This window comes from Silene latifolia, chromosome 4 (assembly GCF_048544455.1).
Source record: "Silene latifolia isolate original U9 population chromosome 4, ASM4854445v1, whole genome shotgun sequence".
Lineage (NCBI taxonomy): Eukaryota > Viridiplantae > Streptophyta > Magnoliopsida > Caryophyllales > Caryophyllaceae > Silene > Silene latifolia.
The window spans coordinates 69,875,569-69,897,785 of NC_133529.1; the positions used below are offsets into that span (position 1 = coordinate 69,875,569).

The following is a 22,217-nucleotide window of genomic DNA, read 5'->3' on the forward strand; positions in this document are numbered from 1 at the left end:
AGTTTCATCCAATGGCCTGAAACTCACATCTACTTGGCGAAGATATCTCCGCCGCCTCAGCAGCGGAAAGCAGTTGGGGTTAGAAGAAATACCTTTATATATATGTTACATTTTTAATTGTTGAATGTTTTTATATGTTATTTTTTTTTGTAGGGAACAAAAAAGTCGGCTTTGGCGGATAAGCCTAAGTCCACAAACATGCCAACGACCTCGTCGAGACAACAACTTGATGAGGTATTTAATTAACTTCTCCATTTTTTTAAAAACCTCGCTCCCTTTATTTATATTTTGTCTGTTTATAAAAAGCATGGTAATTTTGTGTAGGGGACAAAAAAGACTGATAAGCCTAAGTCCCCAGTCTTACCTGCTACTACTACCTCATCATTGAAAGAGCAGGTTGACGAGGTATTTAATTAAGTACGCTTTTATTTTTATTACTCCAACTGCTAGGATATGTTACCTTTGGATTTTTTATTATTTTAATTATCTACTACATGTGTAGGCTGGTGGTAGTAGCACAAAATCAAAGACTCATTCTTTCCCGGACCTGAAAGTAGTTAGGAGTTTAAACTCCACACAATATAAAGGGAAGGATTACATGCAAAAAGTAAGAACGGTGACGATGAAGAAACTTCACGAGGAGGTCGCCCATCGCATAGCCAACGAGCAATTGATAGCTATTCCGCTCGAGGAGGATATTCTAGGTTTGAGCGCCAAGCACATCTATCATGGGATCCGCTAGCCGTATGGGTGGCCTAGACCAAATTGATATAGCACACATATTTGTTTGGATGAAGTAAGTTTCTTAATAAATAATTTCATAGTCTAATATTCGACTACTAGATAGGGTTTTAAATACCGGAATTAATACCGTAATAATGTAGGATATTGAAATTGAGAGTGATCCCGGAGAAGAATATTCCATCTGATCAATACGGATTCCTGTGCCCCTATGTTTTATCTTTATTTATTGCGGATTTCTCGTTCGATCAACGGGTAGATTATATTGCTCAAAGAATTGGCGACAACCAAGAAGCGATTTTTGGCGCTTATAATGAAAAAGGGTAATAAACAAATTAATATTACGTTTCCCCCTACAATTGCATTTTCATAACTAATATATGTACTTGTTAATAATGATGATGTCTCTTGATGTAGGGCTCATTGGGTGCTAAGCGACCATCATGCCGACAAAGAATAAAGTTTTCGGTTGGACTCTTTACATCATCAACCAAGCGAGACTTTTAAGCGCTTGATTAATATGTAAGTTTATAATACTGATTTATTTATAATAACATTAAGTTTCAATTTTTATTTATAAAAAAAAGCTCATTTTTGCCCCTAAAAAATGAGTTTACGCCTCCTTTTTTATTTTTAAAAAAAAAGGGCCTTTGAGAAGAAAAGAGCAAACGAGCAGGATCAACCCACGAAAGATTCTGATGTTGCCCCGATTTTATTACGATAATGTGGGTACGTGCTCAAATACAATAACATTAAGTGCAAAATCTGTGTTTAATACTAATACAATACCTAAAGTTCAAGATTCAGATGTGAGCCTTCTCTCGTCTGTTTGTTTTTATGTAATAATAGGTCCCTCGCCAGCCGGATAGCATACAATGTGGATACTACGCTTGTCGGTTCATGTTGGAGATTATTAGGCGAAGATATATCATTATTCCTCCAAAGGTTAGTAATTTAATAATGTGTTTATTACTTTTTTTAAATTAGAGCTAATGTTGTCTTGCTTGCTGCTATATATACCATGATGTTGCTATGTTGTCTTGCTTTTCGCTATATATACCATAATGTCTTCTCTTTGTTTTTTCCGCAGTATGCAATCAACCCGTCAGACAAATTGAGCCAGTACTCAAATATAGATATAGACGAGGTAAGAGACATGTGGGGCAACTACGTCTTAGAATATATTAGAAATGCATGATACTCAGAGTTTAGATCAACTTATTAGTAAATTTTTTGTTGAAGTTAGGGAATGATTAGTTCATGTAAATTCAACTCCTTGTAAGTATATATATATATATGATGCATTTCTTTGTTGTGGTTGAATTGAATCTATTGAGTTCGATGAACCCAAATTTGTGATTTATCTTTGTCGGTCTTTGGTATAAGGTGTCTTGACATATGCAGGTTTTTGAATGGCATGAAACCAATTTATTTTTTCAAAACATTAGGCGTTTGTAATAAAAACGGTTACTAAAAAAAAACCGTTGTGAATACCTTTCACAACGGTTAATAAAAATAACACCGTTGTGAATGACATTCACAAATACCCGCGCATAATATTCAACAACAGGTTTTAATCAAAGAACCGTTGTTAAAAGTCTTCACAATTTGGGAGGTAAAATTACAACAACGGGTATTAAACAAAGAACCGTTGTTACTAAAAATTTCAACAACGGGTATGTACCATAAACCCGTTGTCAAAAGACTTCACAAATTTGGAGGGAAAGTTACAACAACGGTTATACATACGACAACCGTTGTTATATTATTCCCTCCAAAATTTTGAAACACTTTCCACAACGGAGAACACCCAACAACAACGGCTTTTAACCGTGGTGAATACTTTAGACAACGGTTTCATTAAATAAGCAAACCGTTGTAAATACCTTCTACAACGGCCGCTTTAACAACGTCCGCTTTTTGATTTTACAACGGTTTTTACCCGTTGTTATAGGCTGTATCTGTAGTAGTGCATGCGAGTTCTACTCTCATCAAAGACCCTTTGGAAGCATTGGAGGCCTTGGAAGCAAGTGAGGCCAAGAACAAACATTGGGAATTAGAAGTAGATCTCCTTGAAGCCGCTCTAGCCAACAAAGAGCTCACTATTGAGCAATCTATGAGGATAAATGACATTCTCAAAGAAGCATCACAATCCACTATGAAAGAACAAGCAACCAAGGTAGAGCGTGTAATGAGGATGGAATGTGTAATGGAGGTGGAAGATGTTCCTAATGAACCGTCAAAGGTAGAATGTGAAGTACAAACCCCAACTCTAAAACCTCTTCCCCCTAATTTGAAGTATGCTTACCTTGATGAGTCTAAAACCAAACCCGTGATTGTCAATGAAAAACTTGATGATAGTCAATTGGAAAGTTTGCTTGGTGTGTTAAAAGAACATGAAAAGGCTATAGGTTATAGTCTAGATTACCTTAAGGAAATAAGTGAAAGATCATATATCCATATTAGACTCTCTAATAAAAATTACATTATCTCATAATTTATCATTTAGGGGATCTATGTAACAAGCATGCAAATATAAAAGCATAAAAATGAAAGTTTAAGGAAAAACAATTTCCTTACATAGATTATAATGGTAATTTGGGCACAATCAAGATCTCCTACCTTGATTGTTCTTGAGCTTATAACAAAAGGATGATCCTCCTAGAAAAACCTTCAAGAAGAAAGCCTCATTCAAGTAGCACCCAAGAACTACACCCACAATTATCTTACAAATATTAACTAGATATTTGTAAAACTTACCCTTGATAATATGTTAATATTACTAACAATCTTAGTAATAATATATTTTGTATACTAACAATGTTAGTAAGAAATGATGTTTATTTTAGAGAGAAGATAAATTGTTGTTCACATGCAAAAGTGTACAAGTGAAGTTGTAAAAAATGAACAACAATTTGGAGAGTATAAGGGGAAAGTGGCGGGTGGAAGGGTAGTGTAGGAGTCAACTTGTTTTAATATTGTCCAATATTTTGTCACATGCACAAAGATGTTATGACAACTTATGGAAGACAAACAAGTAAAAGTGAAATGATTATGATCATCCACTAACTTCATTTACACGGTCCAATGTCCCATTTACGGGTCCATTTTGGTTCTTATATTTGTCGCACAAATTCGTGTAAATTTTATTTAAACATCGTTTCATGTTTAAATGCTTCCAATTAATTTCGTCCAAATCACTCCGTAAATATACGTGTACCACTACACATATTATTTACGTACTAATATTAATCACAGTAATCAATTAGTACAATTTTAGTTTATTAACAATTAATTAACTAAAACCCGTCTCATAAAACATATTATTTAATTATCGCGTAATTAAATAATAACTGCCGCTCCTCGAGTTCGCAACTCGAAATATCTCTAAAATAATCGACTAACCTTTTAGTCTATAAATCAAGGGACTAAATAAATTGTATCTCATACAATTAATTAGTTGTCAATTGGGGTTCGTTCCTTTAGGTGTGACCGAAAGGGGTCAATTGATCACCGCCGTCTCACGACAATAACGTCAAACTCTAGTCAGCCAACCGTTATCGATTTATGTTAATCATCTGACGAGGATCAAATAATTAAATATCTGATGATATTCCTTTAATGAGATTTATTATGTAAACGCACTATTGTGGAGGACACTAACTCCAACAATCTCCCACTTGTCCGACACAAGGTGTGCGCTACCAATTATCTTGTCCATTTTAATCTCCCACTCAATGCAAGGTGTCTTTCAGGTCGCACTTGCACATGAACATATCGCGAGTGGTTTTCTCGATCGGGAGTGTGAATACCTGACCGGAAAAATCTCTCACAGATTACTTCCGAGCGTGGCCACGCATTTGTAGTCATTAACTCCTCGAGTGGCCTTGAGATATAGTTACCCAACGTGGGTGGACAATTCCTGTACGCCCTGTCTGTCCTATTGTACAATACAGATCACCATGACCTAGTAAATGCCCTTTTGGCCTCCTTTCACGGCACGACCTAGGACAAAAACCAAAGTCACTCGGAAACTGCACTTGCTCAGATAATAGTCTCCAGTCAAAAGAATCGACTCATTATAACATCTTAGAGATCCCCGCCACGACCGGGCGTCTATAAAAGAACTTAGGGACTCTCTAAATGGTCACTGTCCGGCAAAGTGTCACACACTCTGCCTATGTAATCGACCAGTCATCACGTATGACCTTATGGTGTTGAACAACCATCAATCGACTTACAATCTAGTCACTCCGAGACGTCACCTCATTAAGTGACTAGGGACAAAATACAATGTTCATCTTATTCACTTGAATAGTGTTCAACATTGTCTCCACAACTTATTCAGATAAACAAGGTATTCAATGTTTTCAGTCAAACTGAATAATTGAGTTCTTAAAGAAACTCAAACAATGAATGTGATCATCACTTATGTAAATATCAATACTCTATCCAATATTTACATAACAATCTTCAGCAATTAAGGTATACTGCTCAATCACATGGAGATGACATAACCATCATGTCTACCTTATGCCAACGACTTTGGTTAGAGGATTAGCAACAGTTGCATCACTCTAATTTCCATTGCTATTTTCCTTTGTTCTATGCAATCTTTTCATCACATAGAGCCTTTCTAAGTACATGTCTAAACAAGTTTTTAGACCCTGGTTCTAAAGCCAGTCAAACACTCCCACTGTTTTGACAGTCTCTTGGGATACGATATTCGGCTAACAGAACTACTCTAGTCCCATTAAATTCCGGTTATCAACTATCTCTTTTACAACATCGGATGTTGTAATGTACTTAGCTTTCGTTCATGATTTGTACGTATAACACTTATACATACACATCCTTCATATGACATCTTTTATGTATGACTCCTCATACATGTTTGCTTTATACATGTATAACTTCTTATACATATATGTATAACTTCTTATACATATTATTCTTTATGCACATAGCACTCTTATATGCTAACCATTCCTTAACGAGGTCCATAACATCTTATAAGCATAGGAATGTTTCCGTGTAATCCTTTTACACAAAATTCACAAATTCCTCAAAACTACAAGAGTAAATCCTCAGTGCTTCTCAAGTACTCAAGGTTGCTCTTGATAATCATCTAGTGACACTCACTAGAAAATGATTGGTAATGACTTCTCATATTCTCAACATGATAAGTCCCGACGAGAGATGCTTTTAGCATATTTAATAGATCCTGCAGCGGAAGCACAAGAGATCATATAAATTGTTCAACAACTTGAACGAGTCAAGAATCTTATCACATAAATCTCTTGACTAAAATGCTAATATCCATGGAGACCTATCTCATTAGATCTGGATATTTAATATGCGCCATGCTACTCTCAAGTATTTACCCGAGAATATTTCTAGTCACTAATATGTCAAGCACATATTTTAGACTAAGAAATATCACCTTAGCTACATTTCTAGTCACTAATATGTCAAGCACATATTTAGACTAAGAAACTCACTTTAGCTCCCACTAAACTCCATGTATCATCATGTTAACTCGACACTAGAGTAATACCGTTTTGATAGACTACATGATTGAACCCAAAGTTCTAACTCTTTGACGTATATAGATCACAAAAGGGATCTTTCAAGCATGCTAGGCTTCTTAGCATTGACAACATCTACAAAACTTCTCCTTTCATAAGATACATTCAAGAAGAATGTTTCGTTATCCTTTTGCCTAAACTCATCCTCATGAGAGGCTATATTGCTAAGACCATACGAATTGATAAAGGCATTTGGGTTGTCACAAACTCTCTATAACAAGCCCAAATTTTAAACATCTTATGTAACCTTTACGACAAGATCAAGGTAACCAACCAAAGTATTCACCTTAAATCAAGTCTCGAAAACATCTCGTGTTTCCTTCCTTATCGCATCGTGTGCAAGGAGATCAATTCGAATTGCATGGTGACACGCCATCACATAGAGTTCATACTATACAAAAGCCTTTGATGAGGGTTTAAGATTCGTCACTTTAGAAAAGTAACGCAATATTATCGCAAAATTATCTCCTTATAACCACTGAGCCACAATAAAGAACGTCTTCTTTCATTATACTCAGTTTGTGGGTCTTGGACTTCCGTAAGTTCAAAATTTCTCCCACTCTGTCTCCCAGAAAATGAAAATCTTTCTAGAAAGACAGCATTACGAGCCACAAACTCTTTGTTCTCGTTTTGGAGGAGTAAAAACCAAGTGGTTCAATTTTGGATAACCCTCACAAATACACAAATTGGTTCTGAACATAAACATTTATGATCCCAAATGTATAAAAAGACAAGTTAGGGACTCTCCCTATCCATATCTCATATGGAGTCATTTAGGCTATTATAGTCGGGTTTTAAACTTTTAGTGAGAAAATAGCTTACAAATTTGCGAAAAACCTCAAACTATATCTCATAAAGTTCGGTTTATATACTTGACTACACCATACTCTATGGTGTCCCAAGGAGAAGGTATTATGTGAACTGGTTCACAATCTTCTTAGTGATTATCAAGGTCATTACTTAATATTAACCATTTGATCTTCAAAGTCATTACTTTGAAACTTCCGATCAACATCTTGATCTTGTCGTGTTTTTTGGTCTACTACTTCATTTTGAAAATATTCTACGTTTCAAAAATCACTTTTATGTCTTATTAAATATATACGTGGTTTTCATATCTACTTAACAATACGGTAAAAGTAACCAAGTATGTATATTACCAACTATCGGCCTTACACATCCGTATATATATGGTCAATCACCTCACTATTGTGTTTCTTTTCTACAAAAGAAAACATAATACATGCACACATACCATAAGACTCACAATCAAATGGTTGTTCAATGTGCTTTTCGTTTACTCGTTTGAAACGAATTTACTTGAGGTTTGATCAATTGGGTTCACCAGAATAGAGACTTTAAAATCTACAAGATAGTATAACATTTAGTTTTCGTGAAGAATGTAAAATTCCTCTAACTTAAGTGGTCTAAACCAACCACCAAGTTATCATAGGAGTAGGTACAACATTTTGTTTTAAATCACATAAGTGATGCCTTCTATGTATAAACATAGATGATTACATTCTTTTAAAACCAAATTTAGGTACATTTGTCCCTATCGAAATCATTGCTAATCTAGCACCATTTCGATACAAAATGTCCTATGCTAGACGTCTTACGTTTTATCAATTCATGTAAACTTCTTTTCAAAGAAATGACCCGTACTTGGTATCTCATACCATGATAGTGGAACTAGCCTATCCATTGAGTAGATGTCTCTTTCAACTTTGTTCTATCGCATACATCTAGGGTTGATTCTTCTTAACTCCCACTCACTTTCACATTCCTCTTTGCTTCAATCAAGCAAAAATGAATCTCATGAAAACCTCTCTTCATGTCATTCATGATATTTTATACACTTAGTAAGAGTGAATTACTATAAAGTGAGTGCAACATGTGGCAAAACTCAACTTCTTGCGAAATTGGACTACCTTACCGTTCAATTGTCATCATATGCCTAAACTCTTTAGCGCATAAACAATCGATTTGGCCTTTCTCGAATTGAGCCATTTGACAGTATCATATTGGAGTATTATAATTGTTTTTGAAAACTCTTTTCTCAAACTTTTGAATTACTCTTGAGTAATTAAAACTAATATGTCATCATCATGACGGAGGTGTCACTTTCGAAATCAAGACTCTCTTGATAAAATGTGACTCCCTTTTAAACTCTTAATAAGAGTTTACAACATGAAAACCCCTTTTTAAATATGTATGGATGTTAAGTTTTATAATAATCGCAATAATTCTTGTAAGCTTATGTAGGTGAATTGGTAAATCATGTTACCAATCATTGTAACCGAATTATTTCAAAGAAACCGCTTCCTATGAAAGAATGAAACGAGTATAATAATAAATAGAGGATGAAAGGAGGATGAAGTGCGCGATGTCATAGTAAATACATTAATGAAAAAGAACAAAAAATAGGAAAAATTAACATTTAATGTTTTAAAAATACTTGCGAAAACATGTTCAACAAGTTTTAACATTTATATAATGATCTCCCACTAAATTATATAAATGATTCCAAGACCCAAATATTAAACAAAAATGAGCATCGCTTGGGCGAAACATCCCATAATTGTGTAAATTCGGTAAGTCACATTGACTAATTCTACCTCTAGAACTCTTGGTCGACGAATTTCCTTAAATCCATCTACTAGCCCCGGAACACAAGACCGTCTTATATCCCGTTGAGTCCAACCAATTTTAGCGTGTGATAAGCGTTTACCACGCTACTTACTCAAGGTAAAAAGAGAACACCCCGCTTGGGCGAGCGTGGCTCTAATGAACAAGAGATTCATAGGTGTTACTAATTGGTAAGGCTAATCTCAATTTTAGTTATGTGAGAGATCTTGTCAATTTAGTCATAAATTCCTTATAAGTGAATTAATTCGGTGAATGTAAATGACGTGAATTGACAACCGCGAAAATAAAATGCATGTGAATGGCGATTTTGGCATGCGCGAAAATAAAACAAGCAAACAAGTAAGCATATGAAAAATCCTAGTATGGCCACCTAGTTAATCAAAAACTAGTCTATTACATTTCGGAAACCAACTCCTTGGTCCCTTGCCTCTTCATTCCAAAAGTGGCTCCTTCTTGTGGGATTTGGAACACCTTCCAAAAATAGACTTCGTCTCGATGTAATCCGTCTTTTGGAAATGCCGGTAAGAATAACTATTACAATTGAATTACATAGCTATTCCTATTATACATTAATTAATAAAATAAATAAAACTATTAATTAATTACAAACCGGCGATACGAGATCGTATTTAATTACAAACAAATCGATATTCCCATTCATTTCGGGTAATAACGATTAAAATTAAACTAGGCCATACTAGGTACAACAAGATAAATACTTTAAATAAATGACAATCATTCATTCAACTTAAATAAATATGCTTAAAATGCTTTAATATGATGCCAAAATCGCCCTATCTATCAATCGTTGGTATCCATCTCGGTTTTTGTGGATTTAATCGATTTTTAACATGTAAAAATCAATAATCAACTCTTAAATCTCATTTAAGTCCAAACTGTTTTGAACCACAAAAATTAGTCCTCACTAATTTTATGATAAATAATTAGTTTGATTTGGTGATATTTTGCTAATTTAATCGGTAAAATCATAATATTTAAGTAAAAATCCAAAATAATTGAAACATTACCCAAAAAATTGAAACAAAAATTTTTAGTATTCTAGAACACCCCCAAGAACACCAAAATGTCAGAAAAATTACCCAAAAAATCCGGATAAATTTATGAAAAAAAAGATCGATATTTATCGGTTTTTAACCACTAAAACCAATAAACATTAAAACAAGGTGAAAAAACATTTTAAAATTCAATTTTAACATTTAAATAATATTTTTAAATGTACATAAATTTATCCTGGGCAGAATCAAATGTTTCGAAATTATGATTAAATTATTTCACTTTTATCAACTTTTATCTCATAAAATCAATAAACATGCAAAAAATTCGAACCAACCTTCAACCTTTTGCATACAATCAGTAGAAAACATGCATGAAATACCATAAAAATTCCATGGACCGAATCAACTTTTAACTATTTTTAGTCAATTTTTAACTAAAATACGGCATTTTGATTCGGTTTTCTACCAAAAATCATTAAAAATAGCAAAATAACTTCATAAATCACCAAACTTAACCACAAACCTTTTAAGATCAGTAGGTATGCATGCCCCAAAAATTTCGCGCTAAAACCTCTTCTAACACAATTTTTGAGTTTTTATAAATTATCTCATAATTCATTAATATGCTTAAAATCAACATGCAAATTACAAGCCTAAGCTCTGATACCACTTGAAAGATCATAGATCCATATTAGAATCTCTAATAAAAATTAAATTATCTCATAATTTATCATTTAGGTGATCTATGTAACATGCATGCAAATATAAAAGCATAAAAATGAAAGTTTAAGGAAAAACAATTTCCTTACATAGATTATAATGGTAATTGGGCACAATCAAGATCTCCTACCTTAATTGTTCTTGAGCTTATAACAAAAGGATGATCCTCCTAGAAAAACTTTCAAGAAGAAAGCCTCCTTCAAGTAGCACCCAAGAAATACACCCACAATTATCATACAAATATTAACTAGATATTTGTAAAACTTACCCTTGATAATATGTTAATATTACTAACAATCTTAGTAATAATATATTTTGTATACTAACAATCTTAGTAAGAAATGATGTTTATTTTAGAGAGAAGATAAATTGTTGTTCACATGCAAAAGTGTACAAGTGAAGTTGTAAAAAATGAACAACAATTTGGAGAGTATAAGGGGAAAGTGGCGGGTGGAAGGGTAGTGTGTAGGAGTCAACTTGTTTTAATATTGTCCAATCTTTTGTCACATGCACAAAGATGTTATGACAACTTATGGAAGACAAACAAGTAAAAGTGAAATGATTATGATCATCCACTAACTTCATTTACACGGTCTAATGTCTCATTTACGGGTCCATTTTGGTTCTTATATTTGTCACACAAATTCGTGTAAATTTTATTTAAACATCGTTTCATGTTTAAATGTTTCCAATTAATTTCGTGCAAATCACTCCGTAAATATACGTGTACCACTACACATATTATTTACGACCTAATATTAATCACATTAATCAATTAATACAATTTTAGTGAATTAACAATTAATTAACTAAAACCCGTCTCATAAAACTTATTATTTAATTATCGCGTAATTAAATAATAACCGCCGCTCCTCGAGTTCGCAACTCGAAATCTCTCTAAAATAATCGACTAACCTTTTAGTCTATAAATCAAGGGACTAAATAAATTGTATCTCATACAATTAATTAGTTGTCAATTGGGGTTCGTTACTTTAGGTGTGACCGAAAGGGGTCAGTTGATCACCGCCGTTTCACGACAATAACGTCAAACTCTAGTCAGCCAACCGTTATCGATTTACGTTAATCAACTGACGAGGATCAAATAATTAAATATCTGATGATATTCCTTTAATGAGATTTATTATGTAAACGCACTATTGTGGAAGACATTAACTCCAACAATAAGTCCCGACTTTTGCATGCATAGGATTCATCTAGAGGAAGACCATAAACCTACCATCCAAGGACAAAGAAGACTAAACCCTCACATGCAAAAAATTGTAAAAGCGGAGGTTATGAAATTGCTTGATGCGGGAATCATCTACCTTATATCGGATTTCTTATGGGTTAGCCCCGTTCAAGTGGTAGCCAAAAAAGGAGGTACCATGTGTTAGGCCCAAAATCTGGATATGGGCTGACTTGGGGCAGCAGGCCTGGAAGTGTTACGTGATGTAAGATATCAGGGAACCAGGGTGCCAGCATCAGCAAGCAGCGCAGGATGTGGGCTTTGATCTACGCGGAAGAAGCTTGTGAGAGTCCAACATCTCGCGAGATCCGAAGAAGGAAAGTCCTACCCATTGTCAAATTAGGAATAACTTGGAGGGAAAGAAAGAAACCCTAGCCCAACGAGCTCTCCTATATAAAAAGCTTCAATGCAAAGAAGAAAGATCATCAGAAAAATACAAGAACTACACCCTAGCACTCATAGCAAACACACGAACTGTATTTCCTCTCGAATTTTAGTGAAAATATTGGTGGGATTCCGTCTCCCCCCGCGGTTGTATCCCACATCGGGTTTTCCGCGTCACCAAAATTGCTTGTGTTCTTTGTTTAAGTCGCTCATACAAGTAACATACGACAATCAATCAAATCGTAACGTAGACCTAACGCTAAGACCGCTTTAACCCTAAATTGGTAGAAATTTACCAAAACAGTTTGGCGCCCACCGTGGGGCATAGTGGTCGTCTTCGTTAGTCAGTCTAGTCAACAATCAAAACATGTCCGGACACAAGGAAACCACCTCAGGCAACATCGGCGGTGTACCAGCAACACAGATACCATCTCCCTCGGCAGCAGCGGCAGCACGCACAACTTCGGTTAAAACCCCCACTGCTGCTCAGATACCAGCAGCCAAGCAAGGTCAGAGTTCCCAGGCAGCAACAAGCCCATCTTTAGGAAGAGCTCAGACTAGAGATCCAGGAGTCGTCCAGGGACAGCAGGGAGTCACGCAGCCTGAAAGAGGAGCACAATCCAAGCAACAGGTTCAGGCTCCCCCGAGTCCCACCAGCATCATGATAAGCGGATTGGACACTTTAGCAAGGACAATCCGGACCATGCAGAGTGAAAATAGAAGCATGAGATCCCAGATGGAAGAGGACAACAATCTCCTCCGAGCACAGATCAACGAATTCAGGAGCCAGGCCGCTAGCTCGGCCCCTTGGATGCAAGAAGACAGATCCGGAAGGTCGCCAGGAGAAAGTGGGGGTCGAAAGCAGACACGGGTATTACCACGCGAAGTAGCACTCAGGCTGGACATGGATGGAACACCACAGCCAAGAGGAGGCCTGGTCCCAACAGGACTGGGGGCATAAACACCAGATGAGGAACCAGCACGCCAAGAGCCTACACCCATATCAGGCGCGGAGGGACATCAGAGAATCAGGGCTGCAGTTGCGGTCCCAGTAACCAGGATGCCAGTTACGAATCAAGTTGAATATACATGGGAAGGCACTCCGGCGGCAGCAACATCGCAGGCACGTCAAACAGAAGTCCTGAAAGAGCAAAACTTCGTACGAGGAGCAGAACGTCAGTCACAGGAGCATCTGCGACCCACCGGGAGAGAGACATACATAGAGCAGCAGTACCAGGAACTACGGAGCCTCCTCCGGAGGGTCCCAGGAATGCCTCTGCCTATGGAGATGGCTGCACCAGAAAGCTACGCTGACTCACCGTTTACCGACGACATAGCTACAGTGGCCTTACCAAAAGGATTTAGCGTCCCAACGATGACCCTCTTCGATGGAACCACAGACCCCTGTGATCACATCAGTCAATTCAAGCAGAAGATGATGGTTACTACCGCCACGGGAGCCTCAAAGGAGGCATGTATGTGTAAAGGATTCGGTTCAACCCTAACCGGAGCAGCATTACAATGGTTCGTTGGCTTGCCTAACGGGACCATAAGTTCATTCGCTGATCTAGTCAACGCATTTAACCAACAGTTCTCCAAGTAGGAGAACACCAAGCAAAGCAAGCGACTGCATGGGATCGTCCAGGAAATAGGTGAATCAATCAAAGATTATGTCACCAGGTTCAATGCAGAGAAAGTCTCAATACGAGGCTGCGATATGTCCACTGCCATCAACACCTTTAGGCAGGGCCTGGATAAGGAGTCTCAGTACCCTTGTGAAAGATTCGATGAAGTTCAGCAGAGGGCTACAACGGCATTAAGATTAGAAGAAGACATACAGGCTAGAAAGGGTATAGCAAGCTTCGACAAGACAAGCAGAAAATTCGCAACAGAAAAGAAAGACGACAGAGCTAAGCCATACAGCAGACCCAATATTAGCAGGGTAGCAGAAAAAACTCAGCAAATCGACGACTCTCCGCATCCTCCAAACTATCTGAATACGGATTCAACACGGGAATGGAAGGACTGCTGAAAGCACTGAGGAGCCTGGGTGATCAGGTAAGGTGGCCGAAGCCTCCCACTCAGGACCGACCCAACGACGACAGAGACAGAAGCAAAAGATGCGAATGGCACCAGGACATAGGTCACGGGACGTAAGATCGCTACAGGTTGCGAAATGAAGTAAAGTTTCGTGTACGCAAAGGAAACTTGGACCACCGCTATCACGTGGGGGCAAGCGGGGACGGGAGGGAAGCAAAGAAATCAGGTGCTTCCTTCTGCTTCACCCATATGCACGAAAATTATTAACGTGATAACAGGCGGATCCCAGCTATCAGGTTTGACATATTCCGCCGCTAAGAGGAAAGCCACCAGAAGTAAAGGGGATCATCCAGAGACTTCGTATAGGGTAAGCCAGAGTAATTTACCCCCGGTAACTTTCGATGAGACTGACATAGAAAGCGGTACAGAGCAGCACGACGATGCCCTAACTATAACGTTGTCCGTTGGCAATTGCACCGTACGAAAAACATTAGTGGATACAGGGAGCTCTGTGAATCTCATCATGCTCGAAACCCTCAAAACTATGGGTTTTGATAAAGAGAACCTGATAAAGAAATCTGTGCCCCTGGTAGGATTCAGTGGTGAAACCGCGCATTTAGTGGGTGAGATAACCATCCCAACATATATTGAAGGAGTTAACAAACTAGTGAGATACTTAGTCATCGAGGGTCCAACCACCTACAACGTGATACTAGGAAGACCATGGCTGCATCAAATGAAGGCGGTACCCTCAACATATCACCAATGTCTCAAGTTCCCAACACCATGGGGCACGGTCACAGTAAAAGGAGATCGAGAGGAATCCAGGAACTGCTACGCTAAAGCTCTCAAGGCTACAACCAAGCTCCCTTCATAGCAATTACAGAACCGGGGCACCTCGACAGAATATAAGGAGCCTCCCTCAGAGGAACTGGACCAGATACACCTGGACGAGGCACACCCTGATAGGACAATATTGATTGGGGCAACTTGTAGTGAAGAGCTGCGCAGCCAGCTGATTCAATTTCTCAAGAACAACATGGACTGCTTCGCTTGGTCCCACAATGATATGGTAGGCATAGACCCATCCGTTATTTCGCATAAATTAAGCGTGAACCCAAGTTGCACCCCAGTACAGCAGAAGAGAAGAAAATTTGCAGCAGAAAGAAATGAGGTCATTAACAAAGAAGTAGACAATCTCCTGGCAGCAGATAAAATTAGAGAAGTCAGTTACCCTGAGTGGCTCTCTAACGTAGTAGTGGTGCCCAAGAAGAACGGCAAATGGAGGGTGTGCGTAGACTTCACAGATTTAAACAAAGCTTGTCCCAAGGACCCCTTTCCACTGCCGCATATCGATGCAATGGTGGACGCTACTGCGGGACACGAGGTACTCACTTTCCTCGACGCATGGAGCGGCTATAATCAGATCAAGATGCATCCACAAGATCAAGAGAAAACAACATTCATGTCGGAAAGAGGCATATATTGTTACAAGGTCATGCCCTTTGGCCTAAAGAACGCCGGATCCACCTATCAACGGTTAGTAAATAAAATGTTCAAGCAGCAAATAGGAAAGACCATGGAAGTATACATAGACGACATGGTGGTGAAGTCCAAAAAAGCAGGAATGCACATGGAGCACTTAGCGGACACCTTCCAAACGTTAAGAGAGTTTAAAATGAAACTTAATCCGTCCAAGTGCTCGTTTGGGTATCTTCAGGAAAATTCCTAGGGTATATGGTGACCCAGAGGGGAATTGAGGCAAGCAAAGAACAGATAAAAGCAATACTCCAGCTGGAATCGCCCCAGAAGCCAAAAGACGTGCAGAGGCTGGCAGGGAAAGTGGAGGCCCTAAACAGGTTCATATCAAGGGCCTCGGATAGGTGCAAACTGTTCTATGATATATTGAGGAAGAGCCAGAAATTTGAATGGACTGAGGAGCATGAAAAAGCATTCGCAGAACTCAAAAGCTACCTAAGCACGCCACCGTTACTCGCGAAATCGGAGCAAGGGGAACCGCTATTCTTGTACCTGTCAGTCACGGAAGCAGCTGTAAGCGCGGTCTTGGTCAAGGAACAGGAAGGAGTGCAGCATCCCGTGTATTAAATTAGCAAGTCTCTGCTTCCTGCAGAGACCAGGTACACTTCCTTTGAAAAACTAGCATTGGCTTTGGTTACTGCTTCTTATAAACTGCGACCGTACGGATACCCGTCGCTGTGAGTACCAAAGATAAAATTTATATTTCCTATTAAGACTAACCTAGGCTAGTGGTAACAGGGTCGAACCACAAGAAGGCAGATGTAAATTTTAGTTGATTTATATTCAGTCTGAGGTAACTATTGTGGGGGTTGAATTGAATTGGTCTACAGCTAATAGTGAATAAAGACAATAAACTAAATAAACGATTTAAACAGATAAAAGAAGGGTACTAGGATGATCGGTTCATTATAGCTTCGGCGGCAGCAAACTAAGTCGGTCTGAATCAAACACAGGTGAGGCGAGAAATAAAAAGGTCCTCTCGGTCCACTCTTAAGAAATAGCATCTTTCGATCTCGCTATAGGTCCCTAATGTCACTAATACTAACTTTCGTCCTGAAAAGTGACTAACGGTCTAAACTATACCTATCTTTCGATCTTAGCACAGTTTAGTCGATTTAATTGATGGTCAAATAACTTTCCCTATCTTTCGATCTAATGGGTCGGTCATAAATTAGGTATCTAACTGGTCGCATGCATTCGATTCGTTAAATACAACATTAAAATAATTAAAACGAATATAAAACCCTACGAGGTCAGTCGATCGACCAACACGCGAGACAGTCCGTGTATAATCTATTGCCGCCTATGCCATAAATCGCCTACATCCTAGCACTATTGATTTAGCTACTCATGCTAAGGGTAAAAACAATAACATTGACGATGAAACTAGCTACTGAATTCATGCTTAAAACAGTAAAGAAAGAATTAACATAAACAATGAAATAGGTTGCGGGAATCTACTTAGCAATTCTAAACTATTGATAAAATAAAGATGAACTAAAATTAGGGCAGAAGAATACCGAGTTGCAGAGGAAAAATTAGTTATTAAGAACCGAAAATCCAATGCTCAACAATCCCAAACCCTAACTATCAAGAATCGTATGCGAAAACTTAATCTAAAAAATTACTGAATAAAACTTGATTAAAACCTTGAATGAAAACTGAATAATAACTTGATGATAATTGAATGTTTCTAGGTTACGTTATATAGCAACTAACGTAACTTTATTTCCTAAACCTAGCATAACTTTGGGCTTCAAGATTCACGGTCTTTTAATTCTCGTCTGGAATAGCAGCCTGGTCGATCGACTAAGGTAGGTGGTCGATCGATCGCTTAGCAATGAAGCGTGGCTTCGAACCGAACACTGGTCGATCGACTGAGGGTGATGGTCGATCGACTACTTGAGCTGCTACTTGACTTCTTAAAACTCGTGGACTTGTCTTTTGGGCCTTGGATTGCGCACCAAGCTCGTTCCTTAAGTGATTCCTTTACGTCATTTGCAATGCAGATTACTCGGAGGCGGATTTAGCTCGATTTTCCCGTTGAATTCTTCACATTTCTGCAATAATGTACAAAATACGGAAGTAGACGGAAATAGGGAGAAATGTAGCATAAACTACAAGAATGAGCTCTGAAATGCGTGGAAAATAAGATGCAAAACATCATATAAAAGACACGCATCAAACTTCCCCAAACCAAACCCTTGCTTGTCCCCAAGCAAGAACTAGACTCGATCTAATGACCTAATGGAACGAGTTCAACCTCAGAGCGAAGTGTCAACTGTAAAGCCTAAACAAGTTTAATGCATAACCAACGATCAATTAGTAATATGAATCATGCAAACGAGTTATGAAGTCGTTAGAAGGCTGCTAAACCGTTGACTATAGAGACTTATCAAATTGGACTCTCGCGGGTCGCTCAAATCACTCAATAAGCACAGGTGATATATATGTAAGATAGAAAGAATTAATTTTGTAGTGACTCTCACCTAACTACGACCTATGAAGACATGCCAGCAATAAAATATGAAAATGATCTCTATGACCGTACATATGCATTCCAACCAATAAATGACCATGACACATGCCGAGGTATATATGGGATATGTGAGGTATGGGTAAGAAGAGGCAAAACATTTATGGAAAAGTGGAGGTACAGGTGATCAAGCTAGTACCAAAACGGAACCATATGGCAACATCCAACTTCTTTCTCATAGACAAACAAAACGGTGCTATAGCAAGCACAAATCTCACAATCTCCAGGTATAAAAGTAATCAACTAACTCCCCATAAGAAATAAACGAACCATGGGAGCAAAAATCGCCAAAAGGTAAGGATTAAAGTATGCGAATTGACTCTTTTTTTTTCTCGAACTCCAGTCGATCGACCAGAATTGGCAGTCGATCGACTGCTTTGAACAGTACAGAACACTTTTTCTTTCTTTTTTTTTCGAATCATTTTTTTCATTTCTTTTTTTTCTCAACTTTGTACTTCTTTCTTTCCTCCTTTTCATCTTCCCAACAATATCTCAATCGAGCAGTGGCTACCAAAAACGAGGTAACAATCCCAAGGACACAGACTACTAGCTTGACAAGGGCAGGCTATGTATAGGATGTAGTAAATAGGACAAAAAAGGATATTTTTGGCAGTGTGGAGCTTATGGGCAAAACGAATAAGGGAAACCTCTACCACATGTGTCAACTAACCACAAACCGAATGCATACAGGTATTAAGTAGATTAAGTTCATATTTATGCAAATTAAGGAAACATGTCTCATAAGGAGTAACTACTCACATTCCTAGATAAACCGGTCATAGATGTCACCAGTTATAGGCTCTAAACCTCAGAAATATGATGTAGGTTGCCAATTTTCAAAGTCAAGTCTCAAGTCCAGCAAAATATTAACGAAAACTCGTAGATATGCATATACGATTCTACTAATAACATGTTAATCAAGCAGGGCTCAGGCAAAACAGATGCAAATGCAATATCATCCTTGAAATACTACCGTTCCGACTCGACCTATATGCTAAAATAGACGTGCACTTTATGGAAATTTTTGAAAAATTTCAATTTTTTTTTGATATATATGAAAAATGAAATAAACAATGCAAGGCAAAAATGTAAACGTGAATGCAAGCAAATGATATGCGACGCAAAACCCTTCCCCAAACCAAATCGCACAATGTCCCCATTGTGCAAAATCATGTAATGAAGAAAAGAGAAATGGGAATTTGCGAGAAAATAAATAAGCAAGACACAAAGGAAAGATATGGAACTCACAAGACTTTAAGCAAAGAAAGGAAACCTCCCCAAACCGGCGTGAGCTAGGAGGTTTCGTGAGCTAGCTTGATGCTACTAACAAGAGTGCCTGAAAGACGGAAAATACCACGCATAAGACTGAGAAAACAATTTTGAGGCGGTAAAATTGTGCAAAAATGAGAAAATTTGAAGAAATAAGTAACATGACGGAAAGTAAAGAGGAGTAGAAAACTCCCTTAGGTCCGCATATCGACCAAACACAGCAGGGGAGAGGTCGTCAACAAATACAGCAGCAGCAGTGGTCGATCGACCCAAATGATCAGTCGATCGACCAGGTGGGCGTGAACAGTAGCTCCTGTAAACCTGCAAATCAGTCGATCGACCATATAGGTCAGTCGATCGACTGAAAACACTGCTGCAACTTCTTATTTCTTCGTATTAGCTCAATAACTCGAGCTACCGAGGTCTAAAAACCTGCAAATGCACAATAATACGCGCCCAAAATTGCGCAAAACCCAAAACAAAGCCTAAAGTGCATAAAAATCCTAAACAAAACAAAATAAATGCGAAGTTTTCGCGCACACAAAAGCAATAAAAAACAAAATAGTTCGAAAGCAATAAAATGTTTGTAAAGCTTTTGATTAACTAGTAGTTGATCAAGAAAGGCCAAGGTATGGCCCACTTCGTCGGCTTCTGGCTACTAGAGGTAGCCTCAATGGTGCTCAGTTTATCAGCTGCACCTTTCTTAGCTTCAACAGTCGGAGAGCTCAGTGGATCAACTTCATCATCTCCCCAATCAAGGACTTCCTTGGAATCGTCAGACTCCAAATCAGACCATCTCACCTTGACTGGCTCATCTTCCACTTCCTCATCAGTCCCATAGCTTAGGCATCCAAGACCGCCTCTTGAAATAATCTGCTCTGTCGCAGCTGGAGCATCCAACGGCTCTTCCTTCCCCAAACCAGCTCCTGCAATGTCTAAAGCAACAAATTCTTCCTCCTTTTTGCTCCCAGTCTGGGGCGGAGGTGTTAATACAGGAGTAGTAATAGAGATAGGTAATTCAGGGAGCACAAAGTACGATTTCTTCTCAGAAACCGTATTACAAGTAACAGGCCACATGGGGTCCTTTTTCTTAGCAGGTTGGGCAAAAATGATAGAATGTTTCCCAACCTTGAAGGTCAAGGTTCCAGATCCTACATCTATGACTGCACCAGCAGTGTGCAGAAATGGCCTACCCAGAATGATCGGTATATGGTCATCCTCAGGCATGTCAAGGACCACAAAGTCAACAGGGAATAAAAACTTCCCGATTTGGACGGGTATGTCCTCTAGAACCCCTATTGGCTCGACCGCAGATCGGTCAGCCATCTGAACTGTCATGTCTGTGATAGCAAACCTAGTCAACTTAAGCTTCCTAGCTAGACTCAAGGGCATGACGCTAATACTAGCTCCTAAGTCACATAATGCCTTTTCGATAGAAAAGGTGCCTATGCTACAAGGAACAGAAAAACTGCCCGGGTCTTCTAACTTAAGGGGCGCAGTGTGAGACAGATAGGAACAAGACTCCTTAGTAAGTGCGGCAGTGTGTACTGTTTCAAGTGACCGCTTTTTGGACAAAAGTTGTTTCATGAATTTGGTATAAGCGGGCAATTGGTTAACTAACTCGAGAAAAGGAACCTGTACATTCAGACTACGAATAACGTTTTCAAATTTGCTGAAAGATACCTGTTCCTTGGTTGGCACTAACCTCTCCGGGTAAGGGGCTGTAAGAAGTACCTTAGCCCTCTCCTCTAAATCACGCGTGCCAGCATCCTTGGACTTTGGCTGGAAGTCCGTCACCTTTTCTTTATTGAAGCTTGACCCTTCCTCAGACCGTCTCAAATGAGAACCATTAACCGTCATCGAATCGAACTTCGGAGCCGGGACTGACCCATCAGCACTCGGGTCTGCCCCCAATATTTTCGGGACCGTGGTACCCCGAAACAAGTGGTCTCTTAGATTAGGTGGCATTAAAGGACAAAATTCTTCAGCATCAGCAACGATCTCAGTCGATCGACCACCTTCCTCAGTCGATCGACTGAGATGTACAGTTCCAGAAGCTCCTGTAGTGCGCACATCGGTCGATCGACTAGGTACATCAGTCGATCGACTGAAATGCCTGCCAGACGCCTTTTCCTTTGAGTTAATCGTTACAGCTTTGTTTTGACTCGGATCTGCCTCATTCTTTTCAACAGCATCCTCGACCATGGCAGGACCTTCAAGGGTGGACCCGCGTCTCAAAGTGATGGCGTTTAGGGTCTCCTTTTGTTCAGGTTGAGTCGGTAAGTGTCCGGGAGCTCGAGTGTTACTTTTGCTAGCCAACTGAGCAATTTGGCTTTCTAGTAACTTCATCCCGGCCTCTCTAGCTTGGGACTCTTTCAGCAACAAGTTCTTAAGCTCGGAAAATTCAGAATTCTGCGATTGTTGCTGCTGCGGCACATAGGGAGGTTTCTGATATTGTTGTTGCTTTTGATGAGGAGGTACATAAGATT

General features: G+C 38.7%; 1 protein-coding gene across 1 annotated transcript; it reads left to right on the forward strand.

Moving 5' to 3' along the window:
* Window positions 1-13,404: 13,404 nt before the first annotated feature.
* On the forward strand, window positions 13,405-15,261 carry LOC141651625 (uncharacterized). The gene is made up of 3 exons (XM_074459327.1): window positions 13,405-13,943; window positions 14,025-14,286; window positions 14,548-15,261. The coding sequence occupies exons 1-3, from the start codon at window positions 13,405-13,407 to the stop codon at window positions 15,259-15,261; spliced, it is 1,515 nt and encodes a 504-aa protein (XP_074315428.1).
* Window positions 15,262-22,217: the final 6,956 nt, after the last annotated feature.